General features: G+C 41.1%; 2 protein-coding genes across 4 annotated transcripts; both read left to right on the forward strand.

The window, feature by feature from the left end:
* Positions 1 to 1,157: 1,157 nt before the first annotated feature.
* Positions 1,158 to 6,202, forward strand: LOC125886045 (uncharacterized). Of its 3 annotated transcripts, none has more exons than XM_049571968.1 (8): positions 1,158 to 1,315; positions 2,472 to 2,633; positions 3,095 to 3,143; positions 3,228 to 3,337; positions 3,485 to 3,541; positions 3,622 to 3,999; positions 4,775 to 4,897; positions 5,010 to 6,202. In XM_049571968.1, the coding sequence occupies exons 2-8, from the start codon at positions 2,472 to 2,474 to the stop codon at positions 5,052 to 5,054; spliced, it is 924 nt and encodes a 307-aa protein (XP_049427925.1). In that variant the 5' UTR covers positions 1,158 to 1,315; the 3' UTR covers positions 5,055 to 6,202. The 3 variants fall into 3 exon arrangements, with proteins under 3 accessions (XP_049427925.1, XP_049427927.1, XP_049427926.1); XM_049571970.1 differs by having other exon boundaries at positions 2,472 to 2,612; positions 5,010 to 6,171; XM_049571969.1 differs by lacking the exon at positions 1,158 to 1,315 and adding an exon at positions 1,331 to 1,740.
* Positions 6,203 to 7,335: 1,133 nt separating this feature from the next.
* LOC125886044 (uncharacterized) lies at positions 7,336 to 14,708 on the forward strand. Its single transcript, XM_049571967.1, has 8 exons — positions 7,336 to 7,441; positions 8,354 to 8,688; positions 8,997 to 9,107; positions 9,714 to 9,836; positions 10,344 to 10,716; positions 10,825 to 10,884; positions 11,020 to 11,684; positions 11,871 to 14,708. Exons 2-8 carry the CDS (start codon positions 8,356 to 8,358, stop codon positions 13,461 to 13,463), a joined length of 3,258 nt encoding a protein of 1,085 aa, XP_049427924.1. The 5' UTR covers positions 7,336 to 7,441; positions 8,354 to 8,355; the 3' UTR covers positions 13,464 to 14,708.
* Positions 14,709 to 17,263: the final 2,555 nt, after the last annotated feature.

The following is a 17,263-nucleotide window of genomic DNA, read 5'->3' on the forward strand; positions in this document are numbered from 1 at the left end:
CACAGAGAGGAAGTGTTGACACTGTGACTAATGTTAGAGAACAATCACATGACTGTATCAAGACAATATGCCGGCAGTTATCAGTTCATCAGAAACATGACACTGTTTAGCCACATTACCAGATCTCTGACAGGTCTGTCAATGTTCACATGAAAAAATAAATGACTGTGGCATGCTATGTGACTTACTTAGTCGTGACTTGTGTAAGTGATACAAAATACTAGCAACCTAATACAGCTGAAAGAACATACACTACGTGGCCAAAAGTATGTGGATGCCAGATGTGATTATTGAACATCCTAGTCCTAAAAATTATTTGCTGCGTCCACTCTTTTGGGTGGGCTTTCCACAGGATTTTGAATCTGGCTGTAGGGATTCGCTCACATTAAATCATAACAGCATCAGTGTGGTCCAACAATGCTGCTGGGTTATTATTACAAGGCCTGGCTCACAGTAGATGTTCCCCAAAATTCATACCAAAGGTGCTGGACAGGGCTGAGATTAGAGTGCTGTTCCAGTTCTTTTAAGTTTGTTCACATCAACCTCAAATTGTTTTCTCCCTTTGAACAGGTGCATTTCAAGAAACAGGAAAAGGAGTTGCTGCAGGCACAGTGTTGGAATCAATATTGACAATAGTGTTCAGAGTCTAAGGATCGGAGAGGTCATGTTGCACAGATAGTGAAGCTCTTTGAGGCAAATTTGTGATTTCTGGGCTACAAGTCCAGCTGATAACAGGCACCATTTCTTAAAATCATTTGTAACAACTCACTGTACAGTGGGAAACATGCAACATGGTCAGAGATATAGTGTAGCAGTTGAATCTACAGGGAATAGATTAAAAGTCTTTACTCATACTTATATATTGTGTTTTTGGAATTAATTTGACTACAATAAACTACAAAGAAACAGCCCCACATCAAAAGTACACAAAAGTATATAGACAGGGGTGTCTGCATACGTTTGGCCGTCAGGTGTAATTATGCGTGTCTTTATAAGTAAAGACACGCATAATTGTTTTTATTTGATATTTATTGATAATATGTATCGATTAATTATGTCTGCTGAAGTCTTGCAACATTTTTATTATTTTTTTTAAACTATCCAAAACCTTTTTCAAGAGGATAATTTTATGTAAATAAATAGAAATAAATAAATAATGTCTCAGAGCTGCAGACGAACAGACTTGGACGAACGTGTCCCTGCTCGGCCAGCTCAGCTGCAACATGACACACTAATCGGTCATCTATTAAATCAGTTTGCTTACTTGGCTCCGGTCTTAACATGAATCAGCAGAGAGACGAGGGAAGCACAAAACGTGAGTCAGCAGCTTTTCCTCTACTCTGTTTAGGCTTCGGGCAGATGTGAGTTTACCCGAGCCTGGCTGCGACAGACATGACATTAAGGCAAGCTATTATTTGAGCTTGTTGGTTACATGTTAGCTCGTTGTTTAGTCGACGAAACCGGAAGTATCATACACAAAAGTCTTTCAAAATGAACGTTAAGCTTTTAGCCACGAAGTTACCGTTAATTGTCGCTGTAAATCAGTCTATAAACCCCGGCGACAGACTTTGAACTTGTTACATGGCAGCACGTAACTAGTCAGCAGTTAGAGCCTGTCCTCTGCCATATCTGTTTGTTATCATAGCTGTCGATAAAAACTGGCTCAACCCGTTGTGAAATATATTTGGGCAGAAGCACATCCATTTTATTAATGAGCCAGCATTAAATCCCTGTTGCAAGGTAACGTCAACCCTTACCCATGCCCACTCACCATTGCTTGTTTGGTACCACAGATAGCTTTGCATTAGCACTAGCTAGCTACAGCTGTCACACATTTTGAGCAGAGCATATGTAGTTATCCCACCTTTTTTGTCTGACATAAATCTTGACAAATTAAAACAGCATCAGACATAGCATTTAAATCAAGCACATTTTATAAATGGTCTTTATCTCACACTGTAACTGAATTATTGCTTAAATTACACTTTATTCTTCCCTTTAATCTCAACTGGAGCTCCTAACCTGCTTCATTACGGATCATCCCTGTGTTCCCAGGGTCCTAGTCTAGCCTTGTGTTAGGTTTTGAGCATGTGTCCCCTAATGTAAACCTACTTTGTAAGAGATTGGTAAGGGCTATCGTCACAGTTCAAATCGCAAAACAAACAAAAACAAAGGAAGATGGATATTTCAAATGCAGTTTGAATCATAAAAATCCTTTTAGCCAGTGTGGAGAGATGTTGGTGCCTAAAGTCAAGAACGCTGTTCTGCCTGCAAATTTTAGGGCGCAGGTTTCAAAGGTTTCATTTGACCATGGACAAGACTGATAAAATGAAACCCTGGAAAGGTCTCGTTTAATGTGCCAAATTAAGAGAATATTTAGCTCAGGAACCATAGATACACTCCATTTCAATCTTATTATAGCTTATAATGCTGCTGTTGAATGGCTGTCCCTCTCATCCCTGACTGTGCAGATGGATGGAGAAGCAGGCCCACTGAGTGGTGGCAGACAGAGGGAAAAGAAAGGAACCTACAAAGACTTATTAATGAACGTGGAGGAGCTGGCGGAACCAAATTCGGATTTTGAGGAATGTAGCACCAAGAGGCCTTTCAAGGTGGACTCTGGGGGTGTGCTGGTACTGTAGTCAGTGAGAAATGAAGTGTTTCAAATTATTTTTCATCTGCAGCAGAGTAACAGTTGTGATTAGGGGTGTGACAAATAATGCATGTTCATATATTCTGATATACTGAGAGATTACTGATACATTGGCATCACTGTTGTGTTATCTTCTGTTGCAATGTCACATCCTTGATTGCAGATATTTGAACTCTGAACTGTTCTGCTTTGTGGCACTTTATAGTAGCCTTTTGCCAGTTTATGGCTTTATGTGTAAATACAGTTTGGTACACACTCAAACTCATTTCTCAGCTTTTGTAATGCAATAAATAATTAAATGAATACAATATATGACTGATTAAATGTTGATCCCTGAAATTAGGTGCAACTGTCATGCGAGATGTTCCACATTGCAAAAATGTTATTTTTGATGATCTAAATTATTTTAATTCCCCATGCTTATTGTTTGCTTTCCTTCAGGAACCAGAAGGCTCAGTCAACAAGAAAATCCATATCTCAGTGGTAAATGGTGAGCAAATTTCAGCTAAAAACGCCATGATTAATCATATGATCTAAGTAGAGTGTTTATGCATAAACACATGACATATTGCAGGTAATGGTGGAGCTGAGCCTGAGCTATATGGAGAAGAGTCCTCTGGCTTCCTCCGTGATTATCCAGTCTGTGTGTCACGAGACAGATGGGATGCAAAAGAAGGGGAAGAGGTTAGAGAACAGAGGAGATTACATACATTTAAGTCTGTCAGGTTAAGTTTGTTGTGGGTGTTAAGACTATAAGAACTCATTTAAACTGCTTGTAATTTCACCCCCTCCATATTTACTCATGACTAATGCGTAAACTCTCTCCTCCAGGATATCAGAGACAAGTTGTTGCATTCATCTTGCACAGCAGAGGGCAGCATTGATCAGGTAATTATTACCCTGTATGCTCAAAGTTTTTTTCTGCTACACTTCTGCTCATCAGTTTTATACCATTTGATTTCCCCCAGGCAAGCTCCATGCCGGACTACTGGGTGTATTTAGATAACCAGCACAACAAGGCAGACTGTCCTGTATCCAGGACTCTCACCCCTCCTGCCACTCCAGTTACCCACAGGCCTCGTCCGTTCTTACCTTTTTCAAGTTCAGTGACAGCCATTGCTTCTACAGTGACCTCTGTAGTTAATCCTATGATGTCTAGCCCCATGACTGACGCCTGTAGTCCCATCAGTTCTATGTGCAGTCCCACAAGTTCAGCCTGGGACACTCTCAGATCCACATCCAGGAGTCCTGGCTGTTCTGCCCGGGATCCTGTCAGTGCTGCGGCTCACCTACACCTGCTGGGGGAATCCTTGTCCCTGATTGGCCACCATCTTCAGGAGACAGATGTGGGTAGATTTAGTGTAGAAAAAAACAGAATATTCTCTTGAATACTGGTTTGGGATGCTTTCCTTTTGTATTGTTAGCATATTACATAGATAATAAAGGGGCTGTGCCTTCATAATTGGATGTCCATAGCTTTTATCTTTCCTGTTATGATGAAACCTTACTGAAGTGTTGCTGCAATCCATAGTGGTACATGTTCCTCTTTTTTCCTGTTTACCTTTTAAACCGACAGATTAGGGATGATATGCCTGTCTGGCACAGTGGCTGAGAATAAATACAATAAATCCACAATAGTGAATACAGTCCACCTTTGAGGCATTCAGAGGTAACCAGACTAAATTACCACTGGCAAAATATTTTGTGGAGCAAACTGTGGCTGAGCATCCTTGAGCTGAAAAATGTACCAAAACATTAAACTCATTTTGATAAGTTAGGAGTCCCAAAAGGTACCTTTATTTTCTTTTATGCGGATCAAGTGATCGGGAAAAAGCATTAACCTATGCCTAAGGAGGAAAATTGTGTTTTTGTTTTTAATTAAATATTTTGTACAGTACTGAAGAAGGTAAAGACATTAAAAGCAAAACTTGTGAGCTGTGAGATATTGCTGACCTAGAATTCAAGTTTAGAAACAAACACGTTTCTCTAGTTTTTGCTCCATAATTCTGCCCATTATCTGACTACAGGAACAGTGGAGTGTAGGTTTCATTTAGTCTCAAGAGAGCATAAAACTCTTGCTGCACTAAGGGTTGATAATTGCTTTTCTTTGTGACTCTACAGAAAATGATCAGTATGTCAAGTAGTCTGTCTCTGCTCTTGGACTCTCTGTTGTGCGCCCTGGCTCCTCTGATCTGCCTCACAGCACAGATACCTGAGCTGAGGAGCTGCACTCAGCACACACTGGTGAGAGATGCAGCCACTTAACAGTGCATACACTACTTTACACTCTGTTTAAATACACATACATGTACATGAATGACAAAAAGGAATCACCTGTTTCTATTATTTTTTAAAGGCCTCTGCTCTCGAAAACATTGCCTATGTGATGCCCGGGTTGTGAGTGATGATGAAGACCACACCAGCAGCACACAGCACCTTCTGTTATGCTGAAAGACACTATAGGTCAGTTTACACTTGGAAAATAAGTCTACAGTCTATTTTGTTAAAAAAGAATATTTGTTTGCACTATAAAAAATATTTTTGTTTTATCACAAATATACCAATTTACTGTAGTATGTTATTTTCTTTCATTGATTGTTTGATTTAAAGATGTGTAAAGACTGTATTATGTAACTTTTTTGACCAGGTACCGCTTGACTTTGTCACTGGACACATTAAAAGCGTCAATTTCTGTTCTTCTGCTTTACAGTGGAGTTGATCAGGCATTACATAGATTTATTACATAGTCTCCTACATGTTCTTAAATTTGTACTCAAATATAAAAGTTGAAGAAACTACAAATTTGCAGAAGTTCATCTTAAAGAATAAAACTGAATCAATAATAAAATGAACAATGATAAATGTGATTGCATATGACTAGGTATCACAGAAGCCTCAAATCTAAATTAGGTCATGATTTATAGGATATGTACATCCAAATCTGCAATACTGCAACAAGATTAGTTCAGGCTAAATGGACTGATGACTCAAAACCTTAAAACCACCAATGGGTGAAGTTAATGACATTGGTTATCCTGTTACAATTAGGGCTGCAACGATTAGTCAACTAAACGATGACTGATTGACTATTAAAATAATCGGTGACTATTTTAATAGTCGACTAATCGGTTTGAGTCTTTTTTCATAGAAAAGTACTATAAAAGTACCCCAAAATACTCTTACTGCAGCTTCTTACGTTCAGATATTGGCAGCTTTACACACTCTCCCGTGACAGTGAACTAAAACCCTTTGGCGTGAGTATGAAACAAGACATTAGATGATGTAATTTTGGGGTTTGGGAGAGACAGACTGACATTTTTCAACATTTTAACACATTTTTTGATAAAATAATTAGTTGACTAATCCAAGAAATAATCGACAGATTAGTCGACAATGAAAATAATCGTTAGTTGCAGCCCTAGTTACAATGCAGTGTTCCGCTGGGAAACCTTTCATCCTGGCAGTCATGTGGATGCCACCTGTCATTCTCCTTCCATGCAAACACCATTGCAGACCAAGTACAACCCCCAGTGTCTTGGTGCCAGACACCACAGGACAACCACAGAGGTCCTGTGTCCATGCCTTTACAGGTCAGAGGCAAGTCCAATCTAGAAAGGCCTCACCATGGATCAGACTTGGATCTGGGGTACCGGCACATCTCTAAAATGCTTAATCGCATTGGGATCTGGTGAATTTGAAGGCTAGTTTGACACATTGAGTTCTTTGCTACCTTCTTTGGGCCATTCCTGACCAGTTTTTGCGAAGTGGCATGGTGCCTTGTCCTGCTGGGCGGGGGGGCATTGTCATCAGGGAGTACTATTGCCATGAGGAGGTGTACTTGGTCTTCAGTAGTGTTTGGATGGATGGTGCATGCCAAGTGGCATCCTCATGAATGCCAGGGAACAAGTTTTCCCTGCAGAACATTGCACTGTAATGAGATCATGCAATTCATTTCTCCAGTCAGTGGTTTAAATGTTGTGGCTGATTGGTGTATATAGTTAGAGAGCAATTTTAATTTTAGTTTTACAGATTATTTGACCACAGGTTAGTTATGTTATTGTAGGAAATTTCATAATGAGGTCAATCGTCTGTCTCTAATTGAAGTAATAATTCAACACCTGTGATCTTATTTATCTTTTTTTGTAGATAATACAAAATGTACAGTCCCCATAGAAGTGACTCTTGAGGCTTCAATGTCTTCATAAGCTATGTAGGATGAGACTGTTGAGACTGGTTAATGCCCATCTGTATGACGTACAATAAAACCAAAATCAAGTTGCTTGTTGAATAACTGACCTTACACCTTCAACTTGTCATGTCTTTTGGTTACATGCCCTCTGTCCTGACACCGCAGCATTGCAAAAATATTTACAGGCATAGTTTACCAGTGATTAACCTTAGTGACTCTAAACCTTAAAAGACAGCTTATTTGAAACCGTCCCTTAGTTTGAGACCTGATGGGTGTGGTAGATAAAACCAAGTTAGAATGATTCACATGTGCCCTGGGATATACTTCCTCCGCCCCATCTTGGAATGCTTAGCAGCCTGTAGACAAAGAAACCTGTTGTGCACGGAGAAAATATACTTGTGAGTGTGTTCATGTGTGCATGCATTCAAAATTGGGAGTGGTGAGACAGGTACCTCCCTGAGACTGCAGATCTTACCTGCGTAGGCAGATTTCAGTTGTCGACTGGGAGTCGACATGTACTGAAGTTGTCTGCAGGAGAGACATATCTCAGTGACTACGGAACAAACAGTACACAGAGAAGACGATACATGATCGATTGAGTAAGTATGTTTATTATTGTTTGATTAATATATCTGTTTACTACACTAGGTACTAATCATCTAAATATAAAAGTGGAAGTTTACCTGAAGCAGCAAGTTGTAGATTATTAGTGATCATAGCAATGGTTGTCAGTGTTATGTGTGCTTTGAATAGACAAAACAACTAGTCTCCGTCTGGTAATACTCTTTACTTTTAGTGTTAGTTAAAGGCCAAGTTTGAATTTCACTCTCACTGTTTGTTGTCATAGTGAACTTGATATGCTGTATGTTTGGTCCTTGTGTTTGTGTTCAATGTAGGTGGATGTGTTTTGTGCATGTTTGCATATTGGCCCACAAATACAAGTCCAGCCAGAATGTAGTTGGACAGGACTGGCAAGGTGTGGCGTATCATGCACACTAAGTAAAAAGGGATGCGGTTAGTAAAGGAAGAAAGGTTTCAGTGAAATGAAAGCTTCATGTGAGAGCATAGCTATTATCAATTATCGTAGTTCTTGTTAAGTCATGTACAAGAGGTGAGAGGATGGAGGAAATAAATAGGAAAGAAATGTGGCGTTCAAAGGAAATTAAATAAGAAAATGGTGTTCTTTTAACTGTTGCACACAAACATTCAGAATCCTTCACATATCACAGATGAAACACATAAAAGGCATCACAACTTTCACATTTGCTTATATAAGAGTTGTGATGTCAGATAAGATAATTAGACTCTTACCCAATCTGTTTAGTTCTCTTTTTATAGTGTCATTTGCATGTGGGTTCATCTTCTAAAAGTCAACATGTACGAGCACACATTCTCACAACACACCTTTGCTTTTGGTTGGTTGGTGTAGCTTCCTACCAAATAAATCTTTGGTACTGAATTACATCCAGATAACACACTTGACCTCTTTCTCTTCCTTTCTCTTTTTACAGCCATGAGTGAGCAGTTGAGAGGGAGCCCCTATGGGTCCTCGACCCAAGAGCTGAGACTTATTCTTTTGGGAAACATTGGATGTGGCAAGACCTCTTCGGCGGACACTATCCTTGGCCAGCTGTCACCCATCTCTCCCACTGCCTCCAGGAGCTGCCAGCTGCGACAGGGCATCTCTGAGGGCAGGGGTTTGACTGTGGTGGAGGCGCCGAGATGGTACTGGACCGGCGGGAAGATGGAGGAAAGTGTCAGGGAGGAGACGGAGCGAGCGATGACGCTGGTTACACCAGGCCCACATGCTATTTTGCTGCTGGTTCCTGTTGGCCAATTCACAGAGGTTGGTTGGTGGTTGTTTGCCCTTCCACCTGTATTTTGCTTTTGGCATTATTTCTCACTGATGCAGTCATCAATAACATTGTTTGGGTATTTCTAAAAGCCAAAGACATGCTTTTAGTTTACATTTTATTTACACTTGTGTTTCATGATACATACAACTTTAATTCGTATTTGCTTTGCACAGAACAATCATTAGTACACAAGGTGCAATTTTTTTTTACAGTGTTTTTGTAATGATGAACAGCTGTCAATGAAAGTCCAAATATAATGATTTTTTTCTATTTTTCCTTCCTTGGTTTTCTTTCCCAGATGGAGTGTCGTGTGCCTGCAGAGCTGGAGGAGGCATTTGGGGAGGAGGCGCTGGATCACACCCTGGTCCTGCTGACCTGTGGGGACTATTTGATGGGAAGAACACTGGAGGTATTAGAGTACACTAAATAAAATTTCAAGTCTTCTTAATTTTAGCACCGTATACAGGGTTCAATGCAACTTTAAAAGGTTGCCAGGCTGGCAACTAGGCATCAGCTTTTGGTTGCCGAAACTGAATATATGGCTTCCATTTTGTAGTCACTTTATATTTTGAGTAATTAAGATCCTATGCAGTCATATTTATTAATGAAAGTGTGACATAAAAGAATGTCTGTAATGACCAGTCTAAGGAAGGTTATTTTTGTTATAAATGTTTTAAACTGGGCAATAAAGCTGAAAAATGCATTCCTGCACGATATAAAGATGCAAAGCAACAGAATGAATGTTCCATTCTACACATAAACTTTTTATGGAGAATAATTTAACAGATGTAAACCCTTTTTATCACCAACATTTTAATTAGTAACTGTAATGTAATTACATTTTTTCTCAGTAACTATAATAATTTTAATAATTATATTAACATTTATTATGCAATTTAATTACATTTGACTAGTTATTCCCCAGCATTAGTATTGACAGGATTATCAACTAATCAGCTGCTGTTTATGGAGGGAGAGAGGCAACCTATTGCAAATCTAAGTTGTTTTTCTGCAGGAATACCTGCAGAAAGAACACCCAGGCCTGAGGCAGATGATTGAGAGCTGTGGGGGAAGGTGCCATGTCTTCAATAATCGTCAGCGTCAGGACAGGGAGCAAGTCCGGGAGCTGCTGGATAAGGTGAGTTGTCGGCATAGAGAACAGTTAACAACTGCATGAAGTGTTTGTACACAAATTTTTGCAGTGTGTACTGTTAACAGCTTCTCTGTTTTCATATTGATTATGTTGGTTATCTCACAATATAGTCAGTTTGGGTCAGTTTGGGCTTATGCTTTAAGATCTCTTGAAATGAGGTACTGTGCATTTTGTGATTTTTGTCAAGCACTTTTTTAGAATCTTCAGAAAGTGAAATGTTATTGCATACTGCACATGGTAGAGCTCTTTCTTTTGATTTGTCTGAGAATGTCACTGAGCGTGCATGTTTTTCCCAGCAACGCCCTGTTTCATACTCACACACCCAGCTGTAGTCGGGACAGGTACATTGTGACCTTGACTGACATGGGAATTGATTTCACTGTTTTTTTTCCACACAGTTTAATTGCAGGAATTCTACAATATAACACTGTAATTCTAAATGTGAGTATGGGGGATATTGTATAAAATATTGTTCATGTATTTATGTAACAGGTGGACAACATGGTGAAGAGAAATGGGGTATACTATATGAGAACAGCCCAGGAGAGAGAATTGGAGAAACGAGTGAAAGAGAGAAAGCGGGAACTTATGGAAACATACAGAGCTCAGAGAAGAGAGCCCGTCGCTTCAACACACATCTTAAACACAGAAACACGAAGGAGTGTGGATCGTGTGGATAGAGGAGAGGAGTACAGCACCATCTTGGAGAGGAGGAGAGAAGAGAGGCATGAAACAGAGGAAAGTGTGGGTGTGAGGCAAAGATCTAACGGGCTTCATTCAACTCCAGCACCAGAGCAACAGTCCTTTTCAGAGCCGCATGATGACAGACAATTCAAGAGGACTCCCAGCTTCAAATTAAATGCAGGTAAATGTATGCATTTTTGTACCCAATTTTCAACATCACAATGCCATGTAAAAAAGAACAAATGTGGGCACAAAACAGGACTCAAATTTACTGTTTTTTCCTCTGTAGATGGAGCTATACTCTCACAAATGTCTGAGGGTAAATCAACTCCCAAAGTGGTCACTACTTGTGAGTTACAGGGCCTCACTGTCTCATCTCATGTTATGTCACTTCAAAGTGCACTCCTATGATGACAAATGTTTTAAAAAATTCATTGTCTCTTAATTTTACATATTAAACTCCAAATTTCCTCTGATTTTTCAGTACATCACAGAATGAACAGCTTTGAAGAGAGATCCCCTGAGGCATCTCCGACCTCCTCTCCTTATTCGCCTGTCTTTACCTCTTCCCCCTCCTCGCCAACCTTTACCTCCTCTTCCACCTCATTCCCCGGATCCTCTTCTCCCACCTCATACCCCAGATCCTCTTCTCCCACCTCATTCCCCAGATCCTCTTCTCCCACCTCATTCCCCAGACCTTCTTCTCCCACCTCATACCCCAGATCCTCTTCTCCCACCTCATACCCCAGATCCTCTTCTCCCACCTCATTCCCCAGACCTTCTTCTCCCACCTCATTCCCCAGATCCTCTTCTCCCACCTCATTCCCCAGATCCTCTTCTCCCACCTCATTCCCCAGACCTTCTTCTCCCACCTCATTCCCCAGATCCTCTTCTCCCACCTCATACCCCAGATCCTCTTCTCCCACCTCATTCCCCAGATCCTCTTCTCCAACCTCATTCCCCTCGTCCTCCTCATCTTCTTCATCCTCTCCGGAGCTGCGTCTGGTGCTGCTTGGGCGATCTGGATCAGGGAAGAGTGCAGCTGGCAACAGCATACTGGGGCGGGAGGTGTTTGAGTCATGCCCAGACAGCCTCACAGCAGTCACTCAGGAGTGTGAGAAAAAGAAATCCATGGTTGAGGGAAGACAGGTATGATATTGTGTTGTTTGCTTTCACGTTTTCATTTTACTTTTACTTTACTTTCTCATCTCATACCTGTGCTCTAAAATGTGATCTCTCTCTTCTTGTTGTGTCATAAAAATTCAGTTGTGCACTGCTGATTTCCCATGAATCAACTCCTTATATTGCTGTATGTGTCTCCTCCCTCACCTGCAGGTGGCAGTAGTGGACACCCCAGACTGGTACAATTCAGAGCGAGCTCCAGATGAGGTGCGAGCTCAGATCTCCTCCTGTGTTGCTTTGTCCAGCCCCGGCCCTCATGCCTTCCTCATGTGCGTCCCCTTAGACCAGCCTGCAAAGACCGAACTGAAGGCTCTCGAGGCCCTTGAGAATGTTTTTGGCCCAGAGGCGGTCCAGAGACATACTATTCTCCTCTTTACTTACGCAGATAAACTGAGGGAGAGTGGGAAGGCAGGCAGTGACAGCGTGGAGGCATACATTGCTGGTCAACGGGGGGATTTGTTAAAGCTCGTGGAGAAATGCGGGGACAGGTTTCATGTGATGGAGACGGGAGGAGGTTGGAGGGAGAGGAGGAACGTGGCAGAGCTGCTAGAGAAGGTGGAGCAGACAGTGAAGGAAAGTGGAGGACAGTGTTATTCTCATCCTGCTTTTCAAGAGGCAGAGACCAAATTGAGGCAGAGACAGGTGCAGCTAGCAAGGGAGAGAAGGGGAGAAATAGTGGAGCAAGACAGACTGGCAGACGTTAAACAGCTCAGCTCTGAAAGGCGGGTTCTCTATCCATATATGCAGACTGTGGCTGAGGCAGAGGAGGAAGTGTTAGAGGATGAGATTGAGAAAACAAGGGATGAGGCAGAGATGAGTGTAAAAACAATGAATAATGAGAGCCTTCCTCCTATTACACGTTCCACCATGTCCCCTTCACTTCTTCGTTCCATTATGGAGAAAATGGAGTCCAGTGCAAAGATGTTACCCAAACTTTTGGCAGATAGCTCTGTGTGGGTTGGTGAGGGAGCAAAGAAGGTGAAAGATAGTCCGGTGTGGGGGACAGTCGGCACTAGAGCAAAAAATGTCCAGAAGACTGTGGCTGATAGTCCTGTGTGGGGGAAGGTGGGAGCTGGTGCTGGACATGTGTCCAAACTAGTAGGAGATAGAGTTCCCAAGTCAGTGGTGGATGGTTCTGCTTGGGTGGGATCTGGAGCAAAGGCAGTAGCAGCTAGTCCAGTTTGGGGAAAAGTTGGTTCAGGGGCCAAATCAGGGGCCAAAATAGTGGCGGAAAACTCCATGCGTGTCGGATCTGGGATTGGAGCCGGGGCAAAGAATTTGGCGCAGAGTCCTGTGTGGGGAAAAGTAGGATCTGGGGCCAAAACTGGAGCTAAAATGATGGCTGACGGCTCTGTGCGACTTGGAGCTGGAATTGGTGCTGGTGCAAAGAAGGTGGCGCAGAGTCCAGTGTGGGGGCAGATAGGCTCTGGGGCAAAATCAGGGGCCAAAATGGTGGCTGAGAGCCCAATGTGGGAGAAAATTGGGAATACTGCTAAACAGGTGCCCAAGGTAGTCATAGGGGGCGCAGTGCTGGGTCTGGTGCTTGGTGTGCTTTTGGGGGGGGTGATTGGCGGAGCAATCGGGGCAGCTGCTGGATCTGCGGTAACTGAGGTGGGCAGACGAAAATTCAGCAACAAAGACACTTTAGAAAAGACGGATGAAGCTGCAAAAAATGTGGCAAGAACAGTGAATGATAGAATTGACTCTCTGGTAAAGCAAGGAGAGAAAGTATTGAAAACTGAATGAACAGCTGAATGGTTCATGTATATAAAATGTAAAACACATGTAAAAACATTAAGTTGTGAATTAGTACCATCAAAGTGCATAATTCAAAAACAGCGACACATATATTTGTTTATTTTGACAGATTGACGATGTGTGAAACATACACTTTTCTATTAATCTTTCTTTCTGTACTAATAGACTGCATGTTACAGGACTCATTTCAGAATACTTGTGTCAAAATGTATTAACTATTATATAAACAGATGCCTTAAGACGAATCCAAACTATAATTTTTTTCCATTATTTTCTTAAAGGTCCAGTGTGTTGGATGTCTGAATAGGCAATAATGAAATGTAAAATAATGTTTTTGTTAGCGTGTAGTCATCGGAAAATAAGAATCATGTTTTTGTTACCTTAGAATGAGCCGTTTATATCTACAAAGGGAGTGGGTCCTCGTTCATGGAGTCTGCCTTGTTGCACCACCATGTTCTACAGCAGCCCAGACCAAACACTGGCGCGTTTTTGTGTTGGCCACCATAGTTGGCAGCCTCTCAGCGACGAGCAGTGTTGAGAAAAATCCAGATTCTATAATGTGAAACTGCTTTATTTAGTGTTTTGCCAGTTTAAAATGCTGGGTCTGTTTATTATGAAATGGAGGAGACCTCTGCAGACAATCGGCTCCTGCTAAAGACCTCCTGAATGTCTTGATCAGAAATAAGGTGTACACACATTAGCAGGTGCTGGGCAAGCAGCCCATCTCTGACACGCTTAGACACTGATTTGTAATGTAAAACTGCTTCATTCAACTTTTTTTTTTTAAACTGTTATTAATCACCTGGTCTCTGTGCTTTGGAGAGGAAGAGACCTCTGCTGATAATTCGGCTCCTGGTGAAAACCTCCTGATGCCACTGAACTCCCCTAAATCGTACACACTGGACCTTTAAGTTTCCTTCCAGCAGCTTATAAATAAAGTTGGGTGTGATGTTTTTTCAAAGGCTGAATGTCACTCACACTAAATGGTATGTTCTAGATATGATTTTGACAAAATGAACTTGGCTAAACTTGGCTAAATTGATTTTGTTTGTGCAAGTGACAAACACTTAGGTGTTTGTCCTATATACTGTTTGCAAGATGTCATTCTGTAAGAAAATAGAAAATATTTTGAACCTATGATTTATTGTAATTTCCTTTTCATTTCTTAATGTCCGAATACTGTGCTACAGGTGCTAGTAGTGCCTAATAAAAAACAGAACATTCATTACAAAATTATTTGTCTGTTTTGACTGTTGCAATGCAAATATGATAAACAGTTTTTATTGTGAGCTTTTATTGCTTTTTTTTTCTTTTACTATTTCACCATTTTACACTGATGTTTTTACATTTGAAAAAAACTCAAAACTTGCTAAACCTCTGCATTAAAAAGGTGCATCCTCATTATCAGCACGCTAAAGCTCCTCACATGCACGTGCAGGTTTAGTCTGTACGTGACTGATGGGACAAGAGCTACTGGTATTTTCAGTGTGCAAGGGGGTGTAGCAAGAGGGGCACAACGGAGGGGTGGAGACAGGGACATTATCTCTAAGTCCCAGACAGGCCAGCATCACCCTGCTTGGCCTCCTGTATCAAAAGAGGGAGAGATGGTTAACACCCCAGCAGTCCCAACGAAGATTATAAGGTTTCTTTTTCCTGACCTATATCCTGAGTCATTGCAATAGTTAATATAAAGTACTGTAGATCTATTAAAGAAAAAAAAACAGAAAAAAGCCAAACATATTAGCTTACCCTGTCCTGTGGACAGGCTTAGCAGGTGAGGTCAGGGAAAAGCTGTGATGTTGAAGCTGATTTTTGTAAAGTTCCTAATATTTTCACATTGAGTTCATGACTAAGAAGTTTATGACCTAAGTTTATTATCTTACCTAAATAAAGCTAATGCTCGTGCAAACAGCTGTTAATAGGCCTTTTTCCACATAAGAGATTTTGACATTTCACTTTAGGAAAAGCACAGGTGTATTTAATAAAATGAATGAAGGCTGAGTTCCATTTGGCAGCCTCCGTTTCAGGGTGCTGGTATCGTGCCTGCTGGCTCTCTATCAAACTGCCATAGCTTACTGGGACACTCAAATAGAGCAAAACCATCACTAAAGCAGCTATAATAAATATTTTTTTAGCTGTTAACGTGTACTCTTGCGCTGTAAGGGGACACAACTATGTCATGGGAGGTTTAGTGCTCAGGACCCAAGGAAGAACAGTGTGGAGTGTGAAGTTGTTTGGATGAGTGGTTCTTGAGAAAGTTGCAAGCAGCAACCTTGAAGGCCGAGCAATCAGCCCATTCTGAACTGCCACATTTTGAACAGGCGCTACACAAGACAACTTAAAAGGCGATGACACTTTTAAATGTTGTTTTCACAACTTGTTTCTGGTGGCTCCAAGTGGCCTGGAAAAAAAATGCTATTGCAGATTTGTTATTAGTAACACCTTTGCTTTTGCTATTCTGGTAAGTTAAATGTTCATTGTGAAAAAGGCCAATTTACCTTTTAAAAAGTAACATAAAAACTTAAGTTCCTGGAAGAGTCTGAGCCATTAACACACACAGGTTCAGTTCTCATGCACATGGTATGTGTTTGTGGTGCTAGCTGTGTTGAGCTAATGCCTGTATAGAGTGGTGCAAGAATGAGTCCTAAAACCCAGAAATGATTTAGCATTTTGGCACTCATGGTTTCCTTGTCTTAAAGTCTAGTCAGTTTTTTGAATGGATTTTTGGTTAGATGTTTGAAAGAAGATGTTTTGGTCTGTGGTTAACACGCTTTAACAAGCTTTGTTCTACAACATAAAATATGTCAGTAAATACCCCACTCATAAACTTTTAAGCTTTTACGTGTCTTAAAAAGACAGTAACTTACAAGTTGCTAAATGAGACTACAGAGCGTCATCATGCTGAACATGGCTTTATAGCCTAGCTGTGGTGGTGATGTGAAGTCATGCACCCATGGTATAACTTATTGATACCCTAATGTTAGCTTTTTATGTCTGGCAATTGTATGTGTGCTTCAAAAATTCTAAGAGTGGTGTTCATTTGTGAAGTTTATCTTGCTGAACAATGTGTAAGTATCATAAACATTTGTTTTCCACACAGCTTGTTTGATGCAATAATCTGAAATCCAATAGGAAAATCCCATTAGCTTTTTGACAACAGAACCAATGTAATGCTAACTTCCGCGTCAGTCTCCAGAAAAAGTCATCCCTGCAGCACTCTATAGTCACTGCATTGGCTTTTGTTTGTGATGAATAAAGTCTTTTTTTTAAATTTGGACACACCTTGATAATCCTTTTCACAGCACACATCTTGTCTTTTCATAGCAGGAAAAGCTCTGATGAAACACATTTAGGTAACAACGGCCCACTTCCATCAAGTACCCCAGTATGCCAGTGAGCCAGTATGCATGATACCAGGAAACTGGAACTGGCTCTTTCTGTGCTTTTTGCTCCTGTCACAAGTCACAAGGTCTTCTGTGAAAAAGGCTTATACCAGGACACTGGAACCAGCTCACCTAAATGTAAGGCAGTCATGTTTATTTAATCAAATACACCTGTGCTCTTCCTGTAATGACAAGCCAAATGTCTGATGTGAGAATGGTCTATTGATTTATTCTCTCTTGCATCACACCATGCACCCAGGAGGCCTTTTGTAGGTGTCGTGGCATGTTCTCTGAACTTCTTTAAAAATGTGCCACCTTAATAGGGCTCCGCTACTCGTCTCACATGTTAAACAGTCCAAATCAAAACACTGCAGCCGCTGATCTGTTGCCTTCATTTGGCTGCTT

Source organism: Epinephelus fuscoguttatus, linkage group LG3 (assembly GCF_011397635.1).
Source record: "Epinephelus fuscoguttatus linkage group LG3, E.fuscoguttatus.final_Chr_v1".
Classification (NCBI taxonomy): Eukaryota; Metazoa; Chordata; class Actinopteri; order Perciformes; family Serranidae; genus Epinephelus; species Epinephelus fuscoguttatus.